Raw genomic sequence first — 17,424 nt, forward strand, 5'->3', positions numbered from 1 at the left:
ACCGCCCCGACCTCCTCCACCCGCAGCCGTCCCCTCGCGGCCTCCGGCCCCGCTCCCGCCGCCGCTTGGTCCCCGGGGCCGCTTTCCCGGGCCGGTTCGGCTGCCGCCGGCTCCCGGGGCCGCTCCCCCTCAGCTCCCCGCAGCCTCACGAAGATGGAGAGTAGGGTGAGGGCCAGGACGGTGAAGAGCAGCCGCACGGCCAGGTACAAGTCCACGGCCACGTCCGTCCCGCCCTGCTGCTGGAGCCCGCCCGTATTACAAGCCATTGCCATAAAGCACAGTGAGACAAGAACCTTAGCCCAGGCCCCACACTTGATAAACACTATCACAGCAAATACCGGCTCTACGTAAGTTACAACATTCTGAAGCTGTGAGATCAAGCGAAACAACTCTGAGAGCCAATAAATCAGCATTGTGACGAGTGACTATTAATCCAGTCAAATCTGTCGTTATCTCAACCCTTCGTGCCCCACGTTGGGCGCCAAAAAGAACTGTTGTGGTTTAAACTCAGTCAGGTAATTCGTTCGCTCGCTTCCCCCCCCTTTCTTGCCCTCCCCCTGCTCCCGGAGGGACGGAGAGGAGAATCGAAAAGAATGCAACTCCCACGGGTTGAGATAAGAACAGTTTAGTAACTAAGGTATAACACAAATCACTACTGCTACCACCAGTGATAACAATGATAAAGGAAATAACAAGGGAAGAGAATACATCATCTCACCACCAGCCGACCGATAACTCGCCCCCCCCAGCCCGACCAAGCTCTGACCGATACCTCCTCCAACCCTGCAGACTCCCAGCCCTTCCGGCTAACTCCCAGTCACATCCTGGGCATGACGTGCTGTGGTATGGAATACCTCTTTGGCTAACTTGGGTCAGGTGTCCTGTCTCTGCTTCCTCCTGGCTCCCCCTCCTCCCTGGCAGAGCATGAGGCTCACAAAGTCCTTGGCCAAACCAAAACATCGCTTGTTATCAGCTCTGTTCCCGAGCTGAAAGTCAAAACACTGCACTGCACCAGCTACCAAGAAGGGGAAAAATGACTGCTACTGCTGAACCCAGGACACTCCCCAAGCCCCTTACATCCATTCCTTTCACCACTTTTGGTTCTTCTCCTAAATCTCATGCAATCCTATAAATGTTTTTCCCCTGCATCCCGTAATGTGTCCTGCACTCCCAGATGGTAACCTTCCATCATCTGAAAGGTGATTGTGAGAGCCCTCCTGTTGCTTTATGTTAATGGGTTTCAGACCCGGGCAGGGGCTGAGGTACTTCTGGGACAGCCCTGGCCAGGGCCCCAGCCAAGACACCCCTGTGAATCTTTAACTTGTGTTCCTGCCTGCCATTGTGCTATCGCAGTGATGGGTCTGTGGTGGGCAGGTAGCTCCTGTGATGTGCTTGGGAGTAGCTGGCACATGGTGTTATCTGGATTCACCCAGCTGCCCTCCTGTCTGTGCTCCTTTGTGTGTGTGCTTTTTATCCCACCCCTTAACACACGACTGTTATTTTTGTTATTTTTCTTTTAATCCAACCCTAGCCACCACCTCTTAGAAAAACTCCATTTAGTGGGGAAGGCAGCAGCATGACTCCTCAGCAATGAAGGCTGTCAAGAGCGCATTAAATCCTGTCTTCTATGTTCCCCGGCTTTTCATAGCACATTGGCCAAACTGATTGGATTTGGCCTGCAGGGAGTAAATTACAGCAAGTCAGTCATGGATGTACAGTGCCAACTATCTTTTGTTTAGATGGGTTCAAGCACCATTGCATCTGTGTGTGTACCTCTCCTCTCCTGAAAGACTGGCAGATAAGTAGCTCTCAGGCCATTTTCATTTTCATTATCCAATACCTTTAGTAATGAACAGCTACCTGGCACTGACACCAAAGCCCTGACAGACCGTGTTTGCAGAAAGGCATAGCACTCCCCAAACAACCAGCTATAATCAGCATTGGCTCCAGTTCTCTCACCTACACATTCCTGTGAGCTAATTCCCTTGAGTGCGGCACACGCACCTGCCATGGGGCACTGCAGAACCACATCCCAAGAGACTGACCACCAGTGTTCACCATGAACATGCTTGTTCCAGCAACCTCATTCAAATACAAGAAAGCTATAGGAAAACATGAAACCAATTTTTTTTTCACTGCAGCTTCTCCACGTATGCATAAGGGTGTTCTTGCCTTAGGTGGGAATTATTAGGTCACCTGGCAGTAACGCAACAGCATGCTAAAACTAAAGCATAGCTGAAGAGGCTGGCAGCATCAGTGGGCAATCCAACTGGCAATAAACCACAAGAAAAGGTGAGGAATAAGACATAATAAGGTGAAGTATCAATTTTATAGCATAGCTGTCAAGCCACCCAAGGTCTTTTCACACAGTATAGAACGGATGCTCAGCTGAGGTAATCAATGCAGTCTATTAACAGATTAAACTACAGGTAGCTAAAATAAAGGAAGACACCCATTTATCAGGAAGAAGAACTTCAGATGGATTGCTCAAAATTAGTGGAAGTGACTTAAAACAGCTGAGGAAATTCAACACAGATAAAAGTAAAATTATGCCTATGAGAAAAAATGTTTCTGGAAGTGTCATTATAATTATGTTCTTAGGTTGATTGCTACCAATTAAGAATGAGACTTTAAGGTTATCTGTATTTTAATGTCCTTAAAACCACATCAGTCAGAAGCACAGAAGAACAAAAATTAACTATTAGGAACAGAGAACAAAGAGAAGTCATTGTTATGTGGGTACATAGGATGATAGGGATGCCTTTTAATGTGTGTGGAGTTCTGGTCTCCTTGTCTCAGACAGAATATAGTAAAATTGAGGAGGGTGCAAAGAGAAACACAAGCATAATCCAATTTATGGACTGTCGGAGACAGAACATGACCACAAAGGGCAGACTACATAAATGAAAGACTTAATTTTGATGACTGCCATCTGTGGGTGGTACAGTGAGGATGACTCCTCTTTGCCTCAACACGAAAGCTAAGTGGCATCAAACAAAACCAGGAGGTGGCTGATTCAGGACAAAACAGAGGAGATAGATACTGCTTCAGACTGAAAATGTGGGAATTCTTGCCATGAACGCTGGGGGACTATTTGGAAGATGGATCATTATCTACTTATCATGCATTTATACTGTGTCTGAGATGTGAACTATTGGCTACTTCTTTGCAAGGGGGAGATTTTTGTAAAAGAAATGTATCTAAAAGCACAAAGGCTGCACAGTGCAGGGAAGTTTGTTGTCTCCTCAGCAGTTTTTGGAGTAGACCCACAGAAGCTGCCTTCTCCTGCTGGTACCAGCCATCGCCAGCATAGGAAGTTGCATCTGCAAACATCTGGGTTGACCTCTCCTGGCCCAGTGTCTGGTCTATATGTTGTTGCAGAATTAGGTCCTCCTTAGTGGTCCAATCAGCACAGCATTTCAAAATGATGAAGTCACTGGTGACTTTGCCACAACAGAAAAACATCTGAATTAGTTAGGAAATGCTCTTGACAGGTAATAATGTGTTGCTTTTGAAAAGCTTTTCATCCTTGATGTGCTAACTCTCATTTGTCCTACTGATTGTTCTGATTTCTGTTTGGTAATGGAATCCTTTCAAACCATCTTGGTCCACAGTAAAATACACATGAGGAGAATGTCAGGTCCCCACAGAATCTACTTTGCATGCTTCCTAGTCAGTCCAATGGGACAGCTTTTTTGTGCCAGTGGCTGGTAACATGTTAGTATTGCAATATGACTTAGTTTTTTCTAATGGAAGCAAATGCATCTGGGTATGGCTCTCCATCTGGCAGTGTTCCATACCTCCAAAAGGATTACATCAAAGTTTTGAGATTTTGCGTGCTGCTGTTTCTAAGGTGGTTTTTGCACAGACACAAATTTAACTTCTATCTTCTTTCATATTTTTCTTGAAGTTACTTCTACTTTTAAATCTCTGGTTATCAAGATCGTGCCAATACATTTGCTTTCTCTGCTATGTTGAGATTATCTGTGGAGTTACTGGTGTACAGTCAGGTTTTGGTTTTGTTGTGAATTAACTGCAAAAATTAAGGTGGCTGCCTGTATTTTTAAACCCAAATTGGGTTCATGCAAATGCAGAAGTCCTTGCATAGGGACTGAGCATGCTGGATGTCGCTGTACAATGCTGGGATGGAGCAAGTAATCCCTGGCAGACCAGTCCAACAACTAGAGAGCTACCATGCATCTGTGCATTGCCTTCTTGAAGGCTTTATATTCCAAGAGCTTTGTCAGCCTGTGTGCAACATGGCATGGTTGCAAGTCTTAATCTAATGCTGAACATGAGTCACTAAGCCCTTCCAGAAACTAGATCATGAGGTTGCAACATTTGCAAAATGCACAGGCTTTTCCTCCCCATGAATCAGCCAAGAAGTTTCTGCATTTCAGTGCTGTCTTTAAAGCCAGCATGGCACTCACCTTTCCGAGTGGAGGCTGGGTTATACTTGCTATCAAACAAAAGTCAACTTTGGAAAAAAAACCAAACATAAAAAAAGTGACTAAAAGGAAACAGTAGGAACAATGAGGATTTTTTTACTCTGAGTAAATAATAGCAATTATGTTACACATACAGCTGCTGACAGGATCGTGCTTGAAGGGGTGCCAATGGCGTGTTTTGTCTTCTGAGGCTGGCTGGCTTTAGGCAGGTGAAGGTGTTGCCAGACTCTTCAGGAGTTATAGAGATTATGCTCTTCATCGTGAGGTTAAGGGCCCTAATTGCAACTTACTGACCAAATACTACTATGGAAAACTGTATCTTGTCTGTATTCTACAGATTGCTGCTTTAGCAATCATCGGCTGCTGCAGTTATTCTCCGCACTGAAAATCCTTTGTTTTCATCAGTAGCTGTAACTTTGACCACCTTGTCCCCTTCTAGAAATGTCTCTGCTTTCTTCGACTACATACATAAATGCCCTTCTCTGTTTAACCTGAAGTGCTAAATTTCAGTTTGTTTTCATGGGAGTAGCATCAGCTGAGTTTAGCTTTAGGAAGGAGACTACCATAGATATGAAGCATTTAAGCAAAGAGTTTATTACCTGGAATTTTTTGAAATTAATAAAATAACCTCACCAAAAAAAAAAAAAAGTCTGGAAATCTGGAAATATATTCCTGAATTTATTGTGGAAAAGTCTATTAGAAATGTGAAAGTGTCAGCATAAATGACAGCCAATTTTCAGTCTTTTTTCCTGATACTAAAAACTAGTTTCAATTTTCCAGCTAAGGCAAAATCAAATTGTTGGCCAATTTTGTGCCTGAGCATTTGAACATCTACCCTCTTCCCTCTTTTAGTTTCCTGTTGGGTAAGAGTGTAAGGATCATTACTGGTCAGTCCAATCTACTGCCTGATAGCCTGAATTGAGCTCTGATGCCTCATCTGATGCTCTCCCACTCTCACACTTAGTTCCTCAGGGGAAGTACAGAGCTATATTCAAATATACCAAATAAATGTACCCAAGAAGGAGTCTCTGTCCTAAAAACAACTATTGAGCCTGATGGCCAGCGAACATGCACTTCTTGAGTTGCGTCTTCTGCATTAATCAGTACTTAATGTCTTTTTGCTATCTCACTCTTACTTTGCTTATCCTTTCTTTGCCAAATACTGGTACCTGGAAACATCTCATGTTATGATGTAAGAAAACAAAGCTGCGGTAAGCTTCTTTTGATTTAATGCATATTTTTCTTATCTAACACAAAACCTCATGAACAGTTCAGGTGATGCTACTAGTTTTGAGAAGTTGACTATTAGAACATTAATAGAGAGCCATAGGAAGTGCTGGATCATCTTAGCCTGGCATCTGCATTCCAAAATGACAAGTCCCACCATAAAGTGTCAACTCCCAGACAGAGTTCCTGCCCTGCAAGTGCTGGCAGAGGTGTCAGTCTGAAGAGCTTTCCTGAGCATGACTTGAAGCAGGCTTTGAGTGCTGCTGCCACACAAAGGTAATGAGACTGAGCTATGCCATTCCACCACTGACAAGACTTTGAAACAAGGCAACTGGAAGGAAAAGGTAGATCCAGGTACAACACCTGGTGCTCGTGGTCAGTGCAGGTATGTGCAGACTGCCAGTGACCTGAATACCATCTTTACTGGGCATGAGGCAAGCAGCACATCTTCTGGACTGAGACATGTGAAAGACTACCTTTAGCACTTGGTGTAGAGTGGCAAGCTGGGGAGGTCAAAGACAGAACCTGCAGGGCGATTTCAGTTCCATATTGTCCTTAAGCAGCATCCATGTTGTAATATGTTTCAAGTGCAACCCTTCAGCTCAAGAATCACAAAGGCTAAAGATTCCATGTTAATTAGCTATCTCTGAAGTCATACAGATCTGTAATAACTACCTACAGATTTAGCATATTTTAACATCAAGATAGAATTACTGTTGTAATTAAAGTCTTAAAATTAGTATTTGGAAGAGGCCAGTCTATCGTATTTACTGATTGAATACAGCCGAGTTTTGTGCCATTTTTCACATCCAGGGGCACAATCAAGGTTTTGGTACCAGGTAGCCAGGATACAAAAGCTGCTGCAGGGTTTTGTAGGTCACTGTAAGATTATCCCAGCTGGATGAATGAGAGTCAGAAGCCCCAGTGTGTATGTTTCTAAACATGATCATCCCCACGTATACACATGAAGAAAATGATGTAAAAAGAAGAAAACTACAAATGTTGGAATACTCACCTTATCTTTACTGACTGCTGGTATTGCTTCTTGTTAACTAATTTACTATTCTGATTGTGCTAAAGCCTTTTCTAGAGAAGTAAAAATAGTGAAAATATTCTTTAAAATGTTTCCATTAGCAAGTCTCAAGCCTTGAACCAAAATAACCACATACTTGAAGAGCCCTTTGTCCTTGATTTTTTTTTTTTTAGAAGCTTCCAACCTTCCCTGAAACCATAAATTGGGACTGTTAAAAAGTAATCTGAATCTATCTATCTGTATCACAATTATATCCATTTATATTACAACAACCAAGGCAGATTCTTCAGATTTTAGGCTTGATAATTGAGACCTAGTTGTAAAATGAATTATTACACTTCTCCCAGAGTTACCTCTCTGATATATGCTACGGCTTTCAGTGTTAATCAAGACTGGGCTCTGTTCCTCTCTAGGAAAATGCAAAGTTTATTTTCCTGCATAAAAAGTTGAACACTGCTCAAAGGCCATTACAAAACAGATAGGGTAGCTAAAGCAGTTTATGCTGTCTCTGATTTGGAAAAAAAAACCTTGATTAACCTCTAGATATTTTATTTGTTACAATGGTAATGAAGTGTTACGATGCCAAGATACTGTTTGAGATACAGTTTAAATGCAGCCCAGTGTTACACACAGCATTGTGCCAACTCTTCTGAGAAACATTTGTTTGTGTAATGGTTTTAATGTAAACCAGACCCAAGGTATTTCTGGCTGAGTTTCCTCACATTTCTCTTTTATCTTTGTCTAGCATTTCCAATTGCATACACAATCTCCCTCAGGTGGCGGTTACTGGTGTCCTTTATACATTTTAGATTCTCATTACATATGCTGCCTGTAATAACTTCTATGTAATAACCCTTTGGATTATAATAGGCAGTGTTCTACATTATTTATGAGGTAAGTTAACTCTTCTCTCTCTTCCTTCTTCGGTGGTTTCCAGTATTGGTACAGTCAACACAGGCATCCATGAATTTAACTTGATAACGTCCTGCTGCTGCACAGAGAGATCACAAACGTGGACATGTACTCCAGGAACACAGAAATAAGGTCAGCAAGTTCTGTTACTATTTTTCTGAACGATCAGTCCCTGGAATATATCTGAACATGGTGTATGCCCACCACCTGCCTTCTGCCTTTGCAATGGCCTATGCAGGGAGTAATCAGGCTGTTCCACAGCAAAGAGTTTGATTTTAAAACCAGCCACAGGGATGGCCTCTGCGATCACCACAGAACTACAGCTCTGCTCCACTGTAGCAGTCAGGGTTCAAACCCAGTTTTCTGTGTCCTCCCTGAATAAGTTTTCAAAAAAATATAAACTACTACAGACAAATGTCTGGCTCCATGAGTGGAGTTGATGGGATAGCATTTTACCCCTGAACTCCAAGAAGCAAGGTGTTGTAGGGAACTGATAGGGTCTTAATCCCAGATGAAATGTGAAATTACCAAAACACATAATCTGGAGAGGGCTGAAAAGTCCCAGCATCTCATGGAAATAATAACAAGAATGAATGCTCTACCAAATTGCACACCGTGCAGCACAAGGGCTGTTTGCAACTGCTGTGCAATTCAGGTGGGGAAAAAAGTAATCTCCAGCTTTGACTAGTCCAGCTGTAATCCCCCCCAAACACTGCTTCCATTTTGTCCTTTGGGAGGTGAGAGCACTTACTCTGTATTTTCAGCTCACTCATGATACTGAGTGTACATGAGGGATGAGCCCTAGGTTCCACATACTATTTCCTTTCCTGTCCTCTTCCCCACCCCAAATACCCTCTCAAACCACTATTTTCTTGGTTCAAACAACAAGGCTAAACAGGTGAAATTTTAAATAATGATTGAGGATTTTTTTATTCATTTAAGTTTCAATATCATTACAGAAAATGTTATGGTACAGAGTTGTTTAACATTGGTTTTATTTCTTTGCTCATTTAATTTCCACACGAATGCTGGTAACACTAATATCTGTACAAGATCAGTCTTTGATTTTTTTTAGTTTTCAGTTCTGTACATTTTTAAATGTATTGGTTAAAAAGGCTGTCAGCACTTAAGGAAGCAATTTTTTTGTTTGTTGAAATAAAAGGTATCCAGTTACTGCCCAAGAGTACGGAGCTGGGTGGCTGCCGGGACAAGAGAGATCCCTGAATGCGCAGCAAGGTGAGAAAACCTCGGGGCCTCACTGGGTTCCCAGTGCAGCCACTCCGCTTTTGGCACTGTGCACATCAACACGAGATACAAGATAAAGAACAAGCAGAAGCTCTCTGTGAAGCAGTTATGAAGCATACTAATAAGGGAAATCCAAGTGTTGTCTACGCTAGTATAAATAAGCAGACAGCCTTGTTTTAAGAGCGTAAGTAGTTGTATCTTAAAGATGAGAAAAAACACAAGTTCTGCAGGCACCTACTGCTGTCTACTAAAAGCTACCGCTATTAGAACTAGCATTGAACACACAAAGCAATTGCAAGGAAAGGAAAAAGTTGCTTTGATATAATCAGAATAAATTTCTTTGTTAAGATTTGTTTTAAAGTTTTTTTTTAAAAGGTATTTATTTAAATTCCATTTGAAATATAATTCAAGATGTTGACTATACTGATCAACTTTTATCCAAATCAGAAAAACTAGCTGTGCCGTTGCATATTACAGGATACAGTCAATGATATGTGGACATGCATCAAAGCTTCGCTCTTGCTGGTGGCATCATAGCCTTCCAATGACCATGACATCCACCACCTCCCCCTTGTGAAGTTCCACATACTGCTCTGTCTTTGGAGGTAGCATCAACAGTCCATTGGCACTGCGCATACTCATCAGACGACTGCTCATCTGATTCCCTATAGGAGAATGAGAGAAGAATTTCAGTTAAGTTTTCCACTATTTTCAAATGCTGCAACAAACCACGTGAAAAACAACAGCTATTCTTATGAAGATGTTCATGGTGCTAACTTATTCGTAGAGCTGGGCTCTCACTGTTACAAGGTGGATGGAAACACAGAACTCTGCAGAAAATTAGTCACCCTCTCTTCGCCTTGGCTCTCAAAACCTTCATTCCCAGTGCTGACTGCTTTCCTATCTAACCTTCCACATTAGCTATACCTTATATCTTGTCATAGGAAATTGCTTTTCTGTTGGAATTTCTAATCCTATCAAAATTACTTTATTTCTCAATTTGTATACCTAATATGATTGTAGAAAGACAAATCAACACACTCTAGAATGTTCTTAATACACTGTTATAGAGTATATAGAATAAATTTATTCTATCTGGATAGTCTCATTAGAATTACTAGCTTAGCACTAATAGCTGAAATAGCTGAAGCCACAAGTGCCGATGGAGAAAACTTTTGATAAGACTAATGTTGCTGACACAGAACTAGCTGAATCTGGCAGGTGTGAGCAGAATGAAGACAATAAGGACCAAGGAAACAGCTCCAAGAGAACGAGGTAACTTCAGAAGAAGGCCTGGTGACAAAGAAAACCAATCAGAAATCAAGAGATGACCAACCAGAGTTAAGTGATTGCACTTGGGGATCAGGTGCCATGTGGTATGGGTATAACTGGAGGGCATGATCTGGGGTAGAGTTCCCTCTCCAGAGGCACCCAGCTCTAGCTGTAACCTGAGAACTAACAAGATAGGAACTGGAAACCTTCACTTTGACTTCACACTTTTCAGGGCAATCCTAGGGTTGGACCATAGGTGGCCAGCTGAGTAAATCCATAACATACACCACCTCAAAAGAGTTAAGTTTCTCTGGGACACTGAGCTTCACAACATTCTCTGAAGAAAAACAGTATCATATTGGTAGTACTGACAAAAAAAAAAAACAAAACAAAAAACAACAAAAAAGCAATAAAAAGTTGTGTTCTTTAGTTTCTTGGGTTTTAAACCTGCAGACTGATAGAGAAATCATTCCAGACAATCTGTTTGTGTAAGGAAAGAAGTGGTGCACAATAAAACAAGAGTTAAACCAAATACAGCGTTATAGATGTAAGTAATACCTTGACTTAAACCTGGAAATATGTCAGAGGCTGTGTGATCTTGGGAGTCAACGGTAAGAACTTCCTCTGAATAAACAGTAAGAGTCATTTCAGCTAATGTTTACCCTGTGAAGAATTGTATAGAGTGCTTTGTATTGAACAATTTGGATGCAGCAAAAAGGCAATTAGTTGTTTAAGGACCTCAGTCTCTTGAGCAACTGGCAGTCAGTCTTCCAGGGCTATACAGCTAATAAAGTATTCAAATATAGTATTTACCTTCACTGCAGCTGAGTATCCCTAGGGGGCAAACATGACTAAGAAAAGCCTTGGTCTGCTTTAAAAGAACATACACAACCTCTGGTATCTCTTCTACTTTTCCAGTTCAGCTAGAATCACACTTTTATCTGTATTATTCCTACCTAGGCTTCAACTTGTGTTTCATTAGCACATGCACAAGAGCATGAGTAAGCAAATGCATCTGTGAGTGCAAGTAGCATGGGTGGATGTTTATGAAAAGAAACGTATGCGCATAGCAAGCATACAGGTGTGGTGTGTGTATAAAGGCAGGTTATTCAGATAAAGGAAGTTTTAATGGTTAACTTGGTAAGTCTTATCATGACTGTATTTTATAATAATGTACATAGGATCACAGAATCGTAGAATCAGCTAGGTTGGAAAAGACCCTCAAGATCAAGTCCAACCGTGCCCAAGGACTGCCAAGTCCACCACTAAACCATGTTATTAAGGACCTCATCTACCCGTTTTTTGAACATGTATGGATGTGCAGAAGTGTGCCAGCAAATCAGCCTGAATAAAGAAGGTTATATGAAAAAATGTGTGCACACGCTTGGCTGTTTTTAGACATGTACGTAGGAAGGCAAGGACCTCTGTGAGTGTGTCTGCCAGTCTGTGCGATGGGGCACTAACCTGTACTCTGTGCCCAAGGTAGAGGTTCTTGGTGATGCCAAGTCAGTATGCACCGATGATATTCTGGGCGGGGGTCCAATTTTACATCACATGATAACTGTAGAATAAAAGGATGAAAATGTCACATTCAGACTGCACTAAGATAACAGAATCATCTGCTCAATTGTTTTTCCTTAAAACAATTAAAGTCTTTCCTTAAAGACTTGCATTTTGAGGTCAGATGGTGTCTAGTGCAAGATCAAAAGCTGTTGAAAGCAGAGACTGCAGTATTTAAGGAAAATACAACTGTGATATTGTAATATTGCTCCTTTACTGGGAGTTTAAAAACAGTACTTCTCTGGAAAAAAAGCTTTTTCATTTCTTGTCTCTGCATTACACTGATAAAGATAAAAATGTTATTTGCATTCAAAATCCTGCTAGCTCTGACAAAAGGGAAATGGCCATTTTTGAAATGAAAAGACATACAAGGGATGGCTCACAATGGAATTTAATGGAACACATTGGAAAATACACGCAAAAGTGAGAGTCACTACAAATTGCTCTCTGTTTCAGAATATTTTAGCTGTAAGACAAGGAAAAATCTGGATGCCTGAGGAAGTGTGCAAGAGACACGGGATAAGCAGCAAGAGTAAACTGCATAGCCACGAACACTAGGAAAACTAGAAAAAGTAATGTGTCCCTTGGTATTTTATTTTAATCAAAAATAGAAGAATCATGCATTATAACAATATACCTTGCATCTACATTAAACAGAGTTGCAATGCCCATGATTTCCTCTAAAAATGAAATGAGTAGTTTAAGGGACTTGTATTGCTTGGGGGTGTGTGTGGAGTAGGGACTCATGCGGGCTACTTGTATGAACAACTTAAGAACAGAAAGCTTTAAAGCTGTATTTTCCATTGCTAGTACAGAACTATCCACCTCTTCAGGTATTCCCAGATTACTCTGCATTTTTTACCACAGGTTAAAACCATTTATTTTTATTTTTTTTTTACCCAGGAAAAGTGTCCTTTCTGCCTGACTGACAAACGACTGCCGCTGCACCTGTGTATCTTGCTCTATTAAATGGTCATCTGACTCTTAGAAATTTTGGGACTGAATATTTGGGACACAGAGATTGAGAACGTGTCTCTGTTTTGTGTGAACTTCCTTCAACTTGCCAGAATTAGTGTAGGGGTCAGACTCCACAAACAAGACAGCCTTGCAGAGCCTGAAGAACTGTGCTTCAACATCTTAAGAGATTTTTAAATAGAAGACAAGCTTCTTACCCTGGCTTTGATAATGGTGGGCCGAGGATCCAGGATACCCTGCATTTTCCTCAGTGCGGGCACAACAAAGAGATTACAGGTGACAACAGCTGAGACAGGGTTGCCTGTAGGACAAAGAATAGTTGGTGGTGACTCGCTCTTGATTTACTCTGTGAAATGCTGGAAGTGATCTAATGTTTTTTATAGCAATTGCACTTCTAAAGGACTCTAAAGAGCTCTTCATGCTATGTACAGGAAACATTCCATTCAAGACTGGACCGGCATATGGGGCCTATTGCATACATGGATAGGTCCTAGCAGATAGGGCTCTTGATTCATGATTAAGGTTTTCAAGACTTATGGAAAAATAACTTTTAATTCTCTAACAGAGTGGCAAAATGCTTTCATACAAATTCTGAGAATTCTACTGATTTATACATTTTCTATTGGCTTATAAGAGACGTGTATGACCAACATCTGTCAAACAAAACTTGATTCATGCATCTGCACTTCCCTAGGTGACAGTTCTAAAATAAATACTATGATCAGACAGATGATCCATTGAGCTGTCCCCTGGAAGAAAATGTACTGCAGCAACTAAAATAAGAGAGAGAAAGAGCACTATAATGCATCTGAAAACCACCAGCTTATCAAGAGCAGGATTCCTTGTGTAGTCAGAAATCCAGGCAAATCCAGAGCAAGAGGAATAAAACAAATTCTTCCTGATTTAGAGGACAGAGATTTGTAGCCATTTCCCCAAGGAAATGTTTATTCTGAGTGGCGATTTCCAAGGAATAGCAGCACCAAGTGATGCTGCCCTCTTTTGGTTGGGGTCACGAACGGTCACGATTGAATAAAAGAATTCTGTGACATGTTCCTTGGCACTCCCTCGCTTTTGTTTCCGTTTTCAATATGTCAGAGTGGATGCACTGACTTGCACACAGAGACTATTTACTGTGAAGGCAGAGGGAGCTGTGGGAAAAAAGCACCCCTGCACAGTACCACTTCCAAAACCCAAGGAAATTGTTGGATGGAAGAAAGCGTAAGGCCTGTACACTGGCAAATCCTGAGGACAGGAACAAGAAAGAACTCCTCAATATACCTCTGTAAGTCTGTCCCTTCTGGAAATTTCTCAGAAAACCTCACAGGTACCTTCCTTAGGGATGCCAGCACCAGACACAGGTGCTGTGAAATGTCACTGTTTTGTCTCATATCCATCATATATGCACGACAACAAAAGTAATCCACAAAACATCTTACCTGGGAGTGCAAAGATTATTTTTCTTACACCATCAATATCCAGAGTTGCAAAAGTTGTTGGCAGGCTATGAAAAAAGAAAGATATTTAATACCTGCACTAGACTTGGTTTGAACATTATTACATTATTATTTAAAACATTTGGAAAAGAAAACAGGATCTCTCTCAGCAGTTCGTTAGCACCTGCTGCTTATTCCATATTGGGGGTGTAATCCTCTCTTTGCGATGACAGAACAATTAGTTTTTCTTGGTATTCAGCTATGAAGTTTTAAGTAGATGATTTTCCTTGTGAAACAGCCAAGAGCAGATGAACTAGTAATCAAAAATCTAAATCCTGTCTTCATGCTAGAAACCAATTAACAAATAAGCAATACTGAAATGCATTACAGAGCTGTATTCGTTTTCATATAAGGCTCTCCAAATTCTTTGTAATAATAGTAACTTTAATTTCCCTTACTCCAGTGCCTACAGCAGTAGTGACAATGGAGCAGTATTTCAGAGCAGCAAATGCTAGCTAGTCTGCAGATGAACACATTCAGATAAGCAGGCAGAGCTGCAGTCAGGTTAAGACCTATGTCTATCAGTAAAGAGCTCTCTCCATCTTTCAGAGCTGCTCCCAAGTGTTATTTAGTGACTTGTTATCAGGGCTATTACAAATAGGACAGAAATGTGATGGCTCAAGAAAATGGCTGGCAAAGAAAAGGTACTCATTTCTGAAAAAATGTTTTCTATATACCTATTTTAATAGCATCCTTTTAAACATTAGAAATGATACTTTGTAGGAACAATAGTTAGGCTGAGTTTCTTGGCTTTATCTTGAACTAAGAGCAGACAATAGTGGCGGACCAGAAGCAGTTCTGGAGATTTGCCACACTTTGATCATTACTACCTAGTTTTGTACCTGCTAGGACTAATCAATATCCTATTTTATCAAGGCAAGTTGGTGTTGGACGTTTTTGTTTTGAAGTGTCTCTAACATAATGGGAACTATGTGCTAGACCTCCAAACCTTATCACCAGTACACAAACTGAGGTACAAAAAAACTAATAGCTAATTCATATTTACTGAAAACTCTGAATTCTCAGAGTTCAACACCAGCAAAGGTAAAGTCTTCCAGTATTTTCTCCTGGCAGTGCTGCTAGGCAAGATTCAACTTTTCATTATCTCAGCAACTTTTAAATCAAGTGGAAGAATGGTAAATCCCAGGCAACTTGCTGCAGTAGGGTAGTGCATCAAAATACAGGCCAACAAAACAAATTCTGACTTCAGTCTTGGAACTTAGTCAAGTGAATTCTTCCCAATATAGTAATCACAATTAATCTCTAAGGCCTTTTAAGACAGAATTAATAAAAACTAAGACACAACATTTGCTAGTGCACTACAGCCAATGAAAATGAGTGTGCTTACATTCTCAGTATAAGATTAGATGACCAAATGCTTTGGTAGCAGCAAGAAATAACTTTCTTACAGAACAAAATGAAAATGGATGCTTGGGGAAAATAAATTTCTTAAAGCTTTTCTGGCTAGTTATTAAAACTTTATTGCTACAAGTCTACAGAGGGATCACCAGAGGAAAGAACTACGTCTGCTTTCAGGTAAGCCAGACCAGAATTTAATATTCTGAATTCTCTGAATCAGGTTATGCATTCTTGTCAGCAGCAGATCCCAGTTTTGGGACTTCCCCATACTGGCTGTAGCAGTAAGACAGAAGCAGTGAACAATTTCCATGCCTTCATCCAGCATGGGAGACTCTTTCAGCTCACTTGTTCCCTTTACGTAAGGGAGCTGCTGGTCATAACAGCAGAAGCATCAAACCCACATGGGCTGTATGCAGAGACAGTAAAAGTTTTGTCTGTTTTCACAGCAAAAACCACTTTCTGTTCTGCTCCCTGGCAACAGTTACAGGCTAGAGGGAATCATTCCTCGAAGCTGCACTTGGCCTTGTGCTACTGGACTGTGCCAATAACCCAGCTGGCAAACAAAGTGCACTCCATTGTTAGTGAGGCAGAGCAGTAGACATCTTTCTGCTGCCGTACTGTGAAAGGGAACCCTCTCTTTTACATACATGTTTTCATTTTCTCTACAAAGCAGACTTCCAGACTCATTAATGTGCAGTGCTACAGCAAAGGAAAGCAATGCTGAAACAGTTTTCTGAGGCAAACTAAACACATAAAGGATTGTGTTTACTTTAAAATTACTATGTTCAATATGTTAGATAAAACTCTGTAAATCAGCTGTCGTTCCACCTCTCTAAAGAAATTGCTTGTTTGTAAGGATATGACTTAGGTAAATTTTGACGTGAAGTAAGATGTCAGGTAAGCAAACCAGCAGCTAAATGTCCTTGTTTTCCAGTTGTTTCATAACAATGTCAACATCTGAGCTCTCTGATCACAGCGAAGACTGTGGCAACATTTACAGCATGCTGCTTTCCCCCCAGTGGCCAAGCTTGATTTGCAACAGTTTATCAGAGAAATATCTTTTAGTGATAAAAAGTAACCTCTCTGTTCCACTTAATTTCACCCACAAAGATGCTGAATAATCTGAACAGGATTGATTTTGCTTCTTTTCCCATATATATTTATCATATGTAGCATATTTGGAAAACTGAAATGTACTGAAGCACTTCTACAGGATATTTGGCCCACTACAGACCCCATCTATGCTGCCTAAGTAGAAAGATTTCTTACCCTGGTTTCATAAAAACTCTGCCAAAGTGAATCTGTGCATGAAGATCAATATCCAGCACCTGTTTAAGATAGTCCTGTTCAAATTCAAAAGAGAAAACCAATTAAGTAACATCAAAGTGGCTTAAATCATCCAAGCATTCAAAGCAATTAATTAATATCAAATGAAGATGAAAGACTTTTCATATCCTGAAAGTGCTACAGTCCAGTGGGGAATTTCCAGTATTTGAAAAAAGTATTTTCAAAAAGATGTAGTGAAGAACAGACTCAGTTTAGGTGCCAAACCTGACTCCACGAGGACACAGTAATGCATTTACTTAAACATCAGCTGCAGCATCAGAATCTTAGAGGACCCCACAAATACCTACTACTAAAACATTCTCTATGTCAAAGATGGAAAAAAACCTGTATGGTTCAAAGTTAAGACTTAAAATCATCAAGTTATTTAATTTTTGCCATGGAAGCTATCTAGCAGTAGATTTAGAAATCTCCTAGTACTTCTGAAATCAATACTGTACTGTAGAAATCATAGTTTTCCAGGATACTGTAATTACTGCAATTTCTTGGGGACACAGTCTAATTCACAGTGGCTGGGGTTAACAGTCCTTAGAAGGAAAATACTGTGGGTAGCTTG

The 17,424-nt window shown here is 40.9% G+C and overlaps 1 protein-coding gene across 25 annotated transcripts in view; it reads right to left on the minus strand.

Annotated features, from left to right (window-relative positions):
* Positions 1–8,524: 8,524 nt before the first annotated feature.
* GPHN (gephyrin) overlaps positions 8,525–17,424 on the minus strand; it is a 299,961-nt gene continuing 291,061 nt past the window's right edge. For all 25 annotated transcript variants that reach the window (XM_062619268.1, XM_062619286.1, XM_062619282.1 and 22 more), the window contains 5 exons: positions 16,794–16,867; positions 14,109–14,173; positions 12,870–12,973; positions 11,602–11,698; positions 8,525–9,530 (listed from right to left, as the gene is read on the minus strand). In XM_062619268.1, coding sequence (XP_062475252.1) covers positions 9,397–9,530; positions 11,602–11,698; positions 12,870–12,973; positions 14,109–14,173; positions 16,794–16,867 — 474 coding nt within the window. In that variant the 3' untranslated portion in view covers positions 8,525–9,396. The remainder of the gene's footprint in view (positions 9,531–11,601; positions 11,699–12,869; positions 12,974–14,108; positions 14,174–16,793; positions 16,868–17,424) is intronic.

Source organism: Pezoporus occidentalis, unplaced genomic scaffold, assembly GCF_034315485.1.
Source record: "Pezoporus occidentalis ecotype Australia unplaced genomic scaffold, CSIRO_AGI_Poc_V1 ctg21, whole genome shotgun sequence".
Classification (NCBI taxonomy): domain Eukaryota; kingdom Metazoa; phylum Chordata; class Aves; order Psittaciformes; family Psittacidae; genus Pezoporus; species Pezoporus occidentalis.